This window comes from Rhinatrema bivittatum, chromosome 14 (assembly GCF_901001135.1).
Source record: "Rhinatrema bivittatum chromosome 14, aRhiBiv1.1, whole genome shotgun sequence".
Classification (NCBI taxonomy): Eukaryota; Metazoa; Chordata; class Amphibia; order Gymnophiona; family Rhinatrematidae; genus Rhinatrema; species Rhinatrema bivittatum.
The window spans coordinates 18,963,955-18,975,369 of record NC_042628.1 but is presented as its reverse complement, the minus strand read 5'-3'; the positions used below and the strand labels follow the sequence as shown (position 1 = coordinate 18,975,369).

The 11,415-nt window shown below is 43.9% G+C and overlaps 1 protein-coding gene across 1 annotated transcript; it reads right to left on the bottom strand.

Annotated features, from left to right (window-relative positions):
• Positions 1–1,084: 1,084 nt before the first annotated feature.
• LOC115075923 (palmitoleoyl-protein carboxylesterase notum2-like) lies at positions 1,085–10,943 on the bottom strand. The gene is made up of 12 exons (XM_029576888.1): positions 10,839–10,943; positions 10,051–10,378; positions 9,925–9,977; positions 9,748–9,843; positions 9,585–9,645; positions 9,039–9,097; positions 8,849–8,948; positions 7,409–7,603; positions 5,470–5,576; positions 5,219–5,366; positions 3,749–3,796; positions 1,085–2,437 (listed from the first exon to the last, which is right to left on the bottom strand). The coding sequence occupies exons 2-12, from the start codon at positions 10,356–10,358 to the stop codon at positions 2,140–2,142; spliced, it is 1,473 nt and encodes a 490-aa protein (XP_029432748.1). The 5' UTR covers positions 10,359–10,378; positions 10,839–10,943; the 3' UTR covers positions 1,085–2,139.
• Positions 10,944–11,415: the final 472 nt, after the last annotated feature.

The window sequence follows — 11,415 nt, the reverse complement described above, 5'->3', positions numbered from 1 at the left end:
TTCATAGTTAAAAAGTTTAACTTTTCTCTTTTCCCATCATTTTCTTTAAATGTAAAGAAAGGCATTTTCCATAGGGTGTAGTTGTTTTTCTGCTAATTAATATCTCATTGACTATTACAAGAAAAAACAATTAGCTGAAAGAATTTCACAAATTTCTTTGTTGAGAATTCTGGTGTAAGCCAAATTTTCTACAAAGAGACCAAAATAATAACATAATACACAAGAACATATTTTTATTAATGCTAATTTAAAATATTCATAATAACTTTGCATATACAGAAATATTTGACCTCTAAATATTTATATACCTTCAAATAATTTCAATATAATGGTAGATTATATTCTTCATAAGAAACTTTTTTTTTCATCTGAGAGCAATCTTGCTCTTTACAACTGTGGCAAAATCCTAATGCAACCAATCTAAGGCCTAGATTCATCAAATTATCACATGTGATAGGAAGAGGGGTGTATCTTATGGTAATAGCGTAGAGTGTGATAACTTTTCACAGTTTGCGGTAAGTGGCACAACTGCTGTAATTCCTACCTATAACCAGTGGGAGAGAGAGGGCAAGAGATCACCTAGCTATAAGGCCCTCATACTAGGTAGGTATTTATACCTCTATATGAGGCCCACTTAGTAACTCGAGGTGAGGTTTAGGTAATAGTGTAGGGGTTAGCGGCCACTTTGACATTCAGAGTGAGACGTACAAACAGAACAGTGCACTCTTGTGATGATTTGATGTCCTTCGGAGTGAGGAAACTCACCCAAAGATGAGATTTGTACATTGGTCTCTCAACCTAGCTTGATGTTACCCAGGTAGAGAGTCCATCAAGCTAGGTTGAGAGACCAATGTACAAATCTCATCTTTGGGTGAGTTTCCTCACTCCGAAGGACATCAAATCATCACAAGAGTGTACTGTTCTGTTCGTACATCTCACTCTGAATGTCAAAGTGGCCCCTAACCTCTACACTAATACCTAAACCTCACTTCGAGTAAGTAGGTGGGCCTCATATAGAGGTATAAATACCTACCTAGTATGAGGGCCTTATAGCTAGTCTCAGTCTCAGTCTCTCTCTCTCTCTCTCTCTCTCTCTCTCTCTCTCTCTCTCTCTCTCTCTCTCTCTCAACACTAATAGTGCTATGAGTAAAAACATCACACAAGAGGTGTAGTTATTAGCCGCATTAAAACTGTGCGATATGGCTTCACTAGTTGCAAAGCCAGCCCACTTGGCCAGAAATCCTGCCCCAAACTCCACCCCTTTTCTAAATTAGCATCGTACCATGCATTATGGTGCTTAACACATGCAAAAAGCCCATAACGTAGCTTGGAAAATAACCCCCTAAGTTAGTAAAAATAATAAATGGACCAGGGAGTCATGGGCACTTGGAGAAAGTAGATGAGGAGGAGGTTGCCAAAGCCACCTTAAAACTTTTGATTTCTAAGGACAACCAGGAGATCTCTGGTCTAGCACAAAACCCCTCTGCCACACCCATGATGCAATCTGACCAAATTTTGTTTTGCAATAAATAATTATGTGAATCATAAATAATGCATCAGTGTGTAATGCAGCCGTGTTAGTAATACTGATGGCAAAGCAGAAATATAAAGTTTGATCAATTTTTTTCCGCCCTGTGTGTGGCATACATTCTTTCTTAAATTAAGGCCACACGATAAAATCTGGTCGCCAGAGAATTTCACCTGAATGGTTCAGAACACAGCGGGGTTTTCCCCTTTGTCAGATTGTGTTCCCTTTCAGACGTGGCTATTGATAGAGGAAGCAGAGCTGCACTTTCTAGTACCCCTTGAGAACACAGCAAATGCTTGCTTTTAAAGCAAGATCTGATAGAGGAAGGAGCAGGATGGCCTTCCAGTCCCCTCCTGGGTTTGGAAGGCCTCAGTACTGTGAAACTCATCACCTTCCACTCAAAGTTTGTGGACGTATGCATGAGGTTGTGAAATCCCCCCTCTTGTGGGGCAGCGGCATAACTCGTAAGGTGCAAATACAGTCAGTAACTGAAGCCATGCGATCGCCAGAACACGTGTTACATGCGAATGCTGCCACCTTATAACGAAGCCGTCGTTTCACCTAACGGGGAAGAGCTGAGGCCAGCGCTGACGGAGGCCAGAATCGAGGGACTAGCCGCCGTTCCTGGACATCCCCCCCATCAGTTGCCCGGGACCCTGGGCCTTTTTCTGAACGTCGATGCCCATCCTGAGCAACGTCTGCATCACGTTCACCTCCTGGCCTGTGGTGTGGTCGTGCAGAGCTGGGCAGGTGGGGTTGCAGTGAGGCCAGGGGCAGCTGTCGATCAGATGAAAGGGGCAGCCGCGAAGGGGGTTCTTGGGATTTTTGGTGCTTTCTTGGAGGCTCTTCTCCCAACACTGTAAAGCTCTTGGCAAGGAGATGCTCTTTACCTGGAAATCCATCCAGTTGCTGAGAAAAGAAGATGTAAGTTATATATCTACACGCAGATACAATGTGTATGTGTGTGTAGAGAGAGAAAAGTGTATCACAGATAGCATGTTCTTACAACAACATAGTAATCATAGACTCAGTTCCAAGATAAAACTAAATAACATTTGGTACAGTAGCTTACAGTGGTTAGGGAGCAGAGTTAAGAAACATAGAGCTGGATTTTCTAAGGTCGTAGACCTTAGAAAATCCAGCGGTAACGGGGGGCGGGGTGGCGAATCGTGGGGCGGCTTTCGCACCGAAAGCTACACCATAAAAGGTGTAGTTACTCGGCGCGAAACTGGCGGCGATAAGGAATCTTACCTTTCGCCGTCAGCGAAGTTGTCGCGGAGTCTGCCCCGAGGCCGCTCTGACTCCTCCCCTCTGCCCCGATTTAGCTATTGTACGCGAAAAGGGACTTTACGCGTGCGAAAGCTTTCAAAAATGACCCCCATAGCCAGGGTAATTCTTAAGGCAAACCAAAATGTTAGAAAATACGTGAAATCTTGAATGTTACATGTGCAATAAATTCAAAGGGGCCCTTCAAAAGAGCTTACTGCTAGGGATGGAATGGGTGAAACCATTTTGAAAGTATAATAAAGTCCAAATGTTTTCAAGTCTTCAGCTTTGTACAGAAAGATTTAAAAATGGCACTGGCCTCTGTCCCTCAGTGCTGTTTTTAATTCCAATAGTGGCAGGGCAGGAGCAATCTGGTATCACCTGCCTCATGGAGAACATCAACTTAGTAAAAGGGGTGGCGAAATCGGAAGGAGAGCCCAGAAGGGGGGGGGGGGGGGGGGGGCGGCGGAATAGGTCTGATATTTTTCTTTTGTTTTTTTTTTACAAAAGAAAATGAAAAAAAAAAAATGTCCACACCCCTATTGAAGATATGCACAAGGAATACTCATCAAATACAACTGCATGTGTTCGATCAGGCTCGTTTGGCCACCCTGAAAAGCAGACCTGTTTGCAGCTCTTGAGGACCGGAGTCTAAGAGGTCTGGCCCTAGGGCAGTTCCTCTGATGCCAGGAACCTCACTATCCCATCCCTTGCGCATCTCGCAATTAATCTCCCAAGAAAAATGCTCGATCTCTTCAGAAGGGCCTTTCCTAGAAGGCAGCAAGAGCAGGCAGATGTGTTGTTTTTTGTTTTTTTTTTACAGCCAGTATTTGGTAGGACACATCCCTACCCAGGACTGAGCACATGACCTAATAATGAAAAGATGAACAGGGCCTTCGGTCAATCATCTGCAGCATCCGGTGCACAGAAACCCCGCAAGCTACTTTTCCTCACCTTTTTGTAATCAGAGTGTGAGACAGACATGCCGGAGCAAACACAGCCCTGAAAGACAAAAAACGATTTACCAGCAACATTTGATTTTCCACAAATCCCAATGTATTTATTTATAGAGCACTGGTCACTCGCAAATAACTGTACATGATCTGTGGTCACAATGTTCCTTGCTTCTAAGAGTTTACACGTTGAGTTGGAGCAAGGGCTTAACCTGAACTGAATTTTTGCTGGTGGGGAGTGGGGGGGGGGGGGGAGGCAGGGTTAACCTGAGTGGGCACTGTGACCAGCCCCCCTGCCCTGCTTCCCATCCCTTCCCACACTTTACATGGGTCTTCATGGCAGTGGCTAGAAAACCTTTTTAATTTCTGGCAACATTCCGGATATCTCCTCTCTCTTCATTTTGTCCCTGCCCTGGCTCTGTTTGTTTTCACTCTCCCTCTGTAGTAGTTAAGGCAGTTACATTATATAAGTGATAATCTCTCAGGCTGCTGAAGAACAATTACTGTGAATAGGCTTCCACCCAGGCCAGGCATTCCTTAACTTTTAAGGGGCTGAGAGGAGGGGGGGAGAATAAACAATCAGCTGCCAATAATAAACAAAGAGTTTGATGGCCTCAGATGTTTGCATGACTAGCCCAAGGTGTTCCCCTGTTCAAGTTAGCCTTTTTAATGGCGAAGGAGCTCATGGACTGGCAGGGATTGCAATGCCTCCAATTGCTCTAACCGCTGCCCCTTTAAAGGCTGAGACTCAGATGGAGCACGATACTGCTGCTACGGATGGAGGGGTTTGAGCTCCAAAGCCCACTCATGGCTACGCCCTGTGTTGGAGGGTCACACAGTAGTGAATGAATATAGGATCTGAAGCTTTCAGGTTTTCAACTGTTCCTTAAACACTATGCCACACTACCAGCTCTAACATATCTTCTTCATAAAAGCCAGTAAATCAATTAGTAAGTGGCATTCCATGGATGTGGGAGCAAGGCTGTCCCTGGTGAGGGTCTTGAACAGAGAATGTTTGTCTGGAAACTCTTAACACCATGAAATAGGACTCTGCCCATTAAGCATTACTGCTGAGATCCACAGATGACAAAATTGCTTAGTTCCTAAGAACTTCATCAAATCCATCTGGACCCAGTACCTCCTAAATCTATATGATAAACAATGCTGTCTCTTACTATATAGAAAGAGTTTGAGGGGCATGATGACGAAGAGAAGAGGAAAGGAAGAAAACTAAGCATCCACTTGTCTTTTTTTTCCTGGTTCACAGTTTATTCAGGATTGACCATGATTTTGGTTAAAATAAGATCACTGATGAAAAAGGGATCCTAATGATTCTCCAACCTTAGCGCAACACGGGTCATGCATCTATTTTTATCTCCTCTTCCCAGAAGACTTTAATTTTGCTTGTGACTAGGAGAAGGCACTTCCACTCCACAGCGTCCAATCCAAATACTTAACAATTTTTACTCACGCAACGTCACGCAACGAGCTTTTCATTTCTCGGCCCAGGTTCCTCACGTAGTTCCACTGGTTTTCCATCAGGGACTGGATGCCAAGCTGAATATTCTCGATTCTCAGCTGTTCCTCATCATAGAGCCACTGGACCACAAAAACTGGGGCTGCAGAGATTCAAAAACTTAGCCTCAGAGAGGGAAAAAATCTATACTTAGAAAAGGCTTCAAAGCACTGTTGGGTTCTTATTATAAACAAGGATTGACTTACTCCTCAAGGATGAGTAGAGTTTGTGGCCAAACAAACAGTTCCATTCATCGCCTCTCTTGAATTGCTGTTTACATTTTTCGGGAAGTATTCCAGACCCATTCCACAATCTGGGGAGAGAAGACCAGCAGCAAGGCATTTATTAATAATAATAATAATAATAATAATAGAAAAAAAATGCTAAAGCAAAGCTCCATTTTCATTCAAGGTTTGAAATCCGAATAGGCAAAGCAGAACCAGATGTAGTGTGATTTCCAGATGAAACCAGGTGTATTCTTTTTCCTGACTGACAGATTGCTTTTGAGAATGCAAGAGGCTTGCTGGGATATCACATCTGCTTTGCAGATCAGCTTCCAAACAAACAGGAGTAAGAAAACCCAAATCTTAAGTCCTGCAGAGATTTTTAAATTGTAAAGAAATATTGAAAAGGTGACAGAGACCATTTGCCCAGCACCGTGGGCGCTATTAATTAAGGCCTCAATTCTGCAAAACCCCAGCATCGTTTCTCAGGATGAAAAAAAAAAAATCAGGCTTGACCAGCTTAGAGGATATTTTTTTCATTAACGTATACTTGGTGTATTGCTTTTCATTTTTGTATACCTTAACATTTAATGCTAAGCGAAGACCTTAAGGTTAGATTGAAGTTTTAGGATCAAAAAGCTTTTAAAAACATGTCAAAAATCTTTCCCGTCTCCATTTGCATAGTTTTGACATAATGCATCTTTTGCCTAAGGATTTAATTTCCTGCAAAATTTGACAGGAAAAAGAAATCCTACATGCAAACACCCTTTAGTATGAAGCAAAAAGTGGTGCAGGACATTCGCCTGGTTGTAAAATTTCATACATTTGGGTCAAATGTCCCACAGCTCAACTTTGCACCAGTGTTTTCTGCATATTTCTTTCTGATCCTGAAGTTACAAGAAACTTAATCCATGGACAAAAGATGGTCTTGTTTAACATTTTCAGAACAATACCTATTTAAAAACTAGTAGGTGCCATACTTACTTTATATCCTCTGAGTTTTACGTTTTGCTTTGGTATGCTATATATCAAGTTGCACTGTGCTCAACTCTCCCTCTATAACGGTGGTTCTCTATCCTGTCATTGGGACACACCTAGCCAGTCGGGATTTTCAGGATATCCACCCCGCCCCCCTCCTCTCCTCCCTCTCCCTAGCCACATATTAAATGCTATCTCTCAAAGGCAATACCTCCAGTTAACCACTCTAAGACTCTATATAGATCGTTATCTAGAACTTATCTTCTCAAGTTACAGTGTTGTAATGTTATAATATAAATGTATCTCTTTAACTATTATACAAGTTACCACGTTACAATGTAAAATAAGCAGACCCTGCCTTATTTGTTCAGTTATATGTAAACCGATGTGATATTTCGATTGAATGTCGGTATATAAAAGCAAATAAATAAATAAATAAATATGCATGAGATCTATTGGTAAGTGCTGCCTTCACTGTATGTAAATATCTCTCATGCATATGCATTGTACATATCACGAAAACTAGTCTGTCTGGGTGTGTCCCAAGTTGAGAATCCCTGCTCTCCAGAATTGTATTTGACTACTCCTATTCTCTTTTTGTTTGCCAAACCTAATGCGTGCCCTCTTCCATCACAAGAAGACCCTGCTTCAGGACATGGAAATAAATGTCAGAGTGTAAATGCTTCATGCTAAAGGATGATGTTGCAAGTTGATGCTACGTCAGCAGAACTCAGTAAAGGAAGGCTTCCCAAACTTGTCCCACTGACCCCACAGCCAGTTGGGTTTTTAGGTTATCCACAGTGAATATGCATGAGTTAAATTTGCATGCATTAAAGGCTCCATTTAAGCAAATGAAAATCTGAATGGATGTGGGTGACTAGGATAGGTTTGGGATGCCCTTCCATAAGAAATGAATTCATGTATTCAAGCAAACCATAAGTACCTGAGCCCCTTCTTGATTGCATCGGTTGGGGCGCAGAAGGCTGAGTCTACGCAGTCTGACTGCCTTGGAGGTTTAATGTCCAAAAACCAGCCAGAGTCAACCAGTCCTCGGACCTGAACTGCCTCAGCCTCCAGCTCTTCCAGGAGGAGGGCTGCCACCCTTTCAATGTTTAAGAGCACACCGGTTCCTCCGGCACTGGAAGACAGAAAAACAACAGCCCTGAGCCTGATAGAGTAGAACTAGGACTAACGAGGCCCTTCAGGAGCCTTTATAATATCACACAGAGAAAACATGCCACTTAATTATAATTAAGTTTTCTGAAGAAAAAAAAAAAGAATATCAGGGCTATAGTGAGATCTATAGAGACAGGTTGCTGTTTAAACCCCACTCCTTACAGAGACTGGGAGGGCATTGATGTAAGATCAGGGAGAAGGTTTTATGAATTGCGTATTATTTTCAATAATTTCACATTACAGAAAAGTGCCTGGCGTGAAAAAACGAATGAAGCAGGAATATCTGTTAGTTTATAAAACGTCTACCTGAGGTGACTACAAATCGTAAGCTTCTCCTTTCCCAGACCTCTATTTGCCGAAGAGAATAAGACGTTATAAAACTGATTGCTCCAGCTTTGTTGCCACTGAGCAGGGGATAAAAACTGCTTCTGAGGGGAGGTTTAGGTGACGTCAGCTCTATAAATCACAGTGGGATGGCTGTTGAATTCTAGCCCCTTTGCTTGACTTTATGGACTGCCTGGTCTTTGCATAGTTGTGGTCGTGAACAAGTGAGTAACAGATTAGCCCAATGAACTGAAGAGAAGTTACAGACACAAGCAAACAAATATTTATATATTGTTCATTGAAAGATTAAGAACACTTTTGCAAATGTAAGATCCATAGGTGCTTTGTAACTTACTAGATGAGTCTGTTCTGCTGGCAGGGCCTGTCATGGAACAGTAGAGAGAATGTTGTCTTCTGTAACTTGGGGCAAAATGGTCACATTTGCCCTGTGGGCCTTTGGCCAAAATTTCTTGATGCAAATCATACCAGATATCGCCAACAACTGCTCTGTTACTTTGCAGCACTGTTTCTGCAGTCAAGAAGGCTCAGAGAATGGGCTATTGACTCGTTCATCTTTATGAGGGCTAGTATGTTGATGATGCAGGGCTGATGCAAGAGTATTTGGTACCCTAGGCAACCTTTGGTCATGCACCTCCCTCCCCACCTTATCTATTGCAGCAGCTCCAGCATAGCACTCCCTCCTACATGTGGCAGTGGCTCCAGCATGGTGCTCCCTTCTTGGATGGAATTGGCTCTGTGACTCGTGCTGGTAGGATTTTGCTTTCACCAAAATGTTGGTGTGCTAGGCGACCCCCCCCCCCCCCCTAGCTTGCCTAATGGAAGCCCCAGCCCTGTGTTGATGTGCCTTCTGCTTGAATCTTACCTTGTCCCTGCCAGCATGACTACCTTGGCCTGTTTGATTCCTTTTGGAACCAAGTCCCTGATCACCTCCTGGATAATCATAGACCCCATGAAGGCATATTCTGCAAATAAAAGAGAGAAAAGGATAAAATTTCACTTATCGGAAGCCTACAGAGGAATGCAAAGGATGGAGGTGCATGAAGGCTGCATACCATGGCGAGACTTTGGCAGCGTGCCGCTCCAGACGTCGCTGGAGCAGTAAGGTACGAACCTGAACAAATCCAAGAGACAGCAGACAAACAATTAAAAACAGCTTAGAAAGAGAAGGTAACCCAGTGGTCCATCTTTATAACCAAACCCTCTATATCCGATGTTGGCTGTAATGCATGGAAGTCTTGTTTAGCAGTGCAAACCTGGCCTAATATTTGTTACAGCAGCTGAATTCTCTAGGCTATAACATCCTTTTTATAATAAACACATTCGTTGGCTCCCAGTCCGTTTGTTATGCAGGGTCTGATACAGGTCTCTCTTTCACTGCTGCTAAGATATTTTGTACTTACTATCACAAAATGCCACTGAAACAACACAAGCGGGAATGTGCATACTTGGGTTCCCGGTAAGTGTGTGTCAGAGAGCACCATGCAGTGCAGCAGGTTGGCTCTAAACATGTCTCTTTCTGAGCTTAATATACACAGCACATAGACGTTTACCCCGGAGGCAACTGCTGCACTGGTTGTAGGAAGAGCAAAGTTGCTTACACTGCATTGGCGTTCCACCAGTGGGGGTTCTCATCAAGCTGGGCTGATAAAATCCCAGTACCTATCGGGCCCGGCACAAAAAAAGGAGCACAATTAATAAAGGCAAGAGCAGAAGGCTTCCTAACACTGGTGCTGAAGAGTCGGAGGTGAGAGTCGCTGATACCTCTCTTTGTCTGTGGCCATTCGGAGGAACTCATTAAGCGACGGATGTTCTTATACCTCGCATCGCAGGTCTCTCTGTTATAGCAGCACCAGCCCCCTGGGTGGAAGAAAGAGCCCCGGTTTAAAAGGCTGGGCGCGGGATATGCCTGCCTGAAATCGTCACTCACACTCTCCCTACCTTCTAGGAAGATAATCCAGAGCCGGTTTCCTTTGGCTTCTCTCAAGTAATACCTGTGAACGGGAAATAGGGAAAGTAAGGGATGTATTCAGCCCTAGCACAGCAGCGCTTTTCTGGGGTCCTTACCCGGCTGTGGTGCCATCGTTGCAGGTCACCGAGGTGTTCTTCAGAAAGAAAAGCTTCAGGTCGTCTGCCGACTTGGGGCCCGAGTGAGGAGCTTGCCATGGGCTTCTCAAGTGAGAGAGCAAGGCGTCTTCCTGCCGGGGGGGAGCCACCACAGGGAGGTCCTCCTGGCTCAGGCCCTGGCCTGCTTCTGCCCCGGGGCTCGGGCCTTTTCTGGTCGGAGTCCTGACGTTAGGTTTGGGGTTCCGCTTGTTTTGGGATGCCGCTTCTTTCAAGAAGAGCAGCAGCGCCAGGGCCTCCCAGATCTTCATTGCCACGAGTCTGTGCTCCCCTGGAAGAAGAAAGAAACGAGTCTTGAAATTTATTTATTTATTTAGTTAGTGATTTTTATATACCGCGGCACGTAAAAAGATACATCACCTCGGTTTACAATAAACAATAAAAACAGCAACAGGCTTTACATAAATAACGGATTTCAGGAGTACATAAAATAACTCAACTAAATGCATAATATAAATCAATAATGAAGCAGGAGAGAGAACATGCAATAGACCTGTAAAGGCCTATTTCGTTAGTTAATGCCAAGTCACAAATAGCTGCAAGAGCGCAAAAGAGTTTGCAGAGATCCACGTCCAAGATGGACTCGGGTCTTCTGTCATCTCCTCGGAACTCACTGGGATTTAACACCATTTTTATTTATTTAATTATTTTTTTTTGCACGAGGATCTCTGGATCTAGACGGAGTATGAACCGCCTTCCCCAGCTTGCTCGGTGGAGTCCATCTACCCTACCTGGAGTCAGCGTCCCCACCTTGAAGCTCCTGGGCTGGGAGAGTGCGCGCGCTCAGTGACAGCAGGAAGGTGTCCCGCGTGCCCAGGTCCGAGAGCAGCCCTGGCTAGGAAGCCAGCTGCAGCGCTTCTGCTGGACTTTATATTATCCTCACATGGAACACATTTCTTCTTCTTCTTTTTTTTTTTTTTTTTTTTGTTGAACGACCGCCAAGGTCGAGCAGATGACAGGGGCTGGGGGAAAAGATACCACACCCTGTGCTGAAAAAAAAAAAAAAAAAAAGTTTCAAGCCTTGCTTTGCAACACTTTGATCTGAAAACCTGCATACTTGAGATGTTTGCCGCTTCTGTATGTTCGGAGGTCATCAATCTTCCCCGAGTGCAATTCGCGCCGCCGATTCCGGTCAAGGGGGCCCGTGACCTGAACAGTTTGGGGTGTTTTGGAAGGCAAACAAAAGGACTTGCATGCAAGTTTCCTTCTGTTTCTAAAAAGTCAAACTGATGATAATAGCCTCCTTATTAAAGACGTCATCGGTTTTTGCTCTTCGGAGGATTTTGGAAGTGAAAAAATACCTGTAGC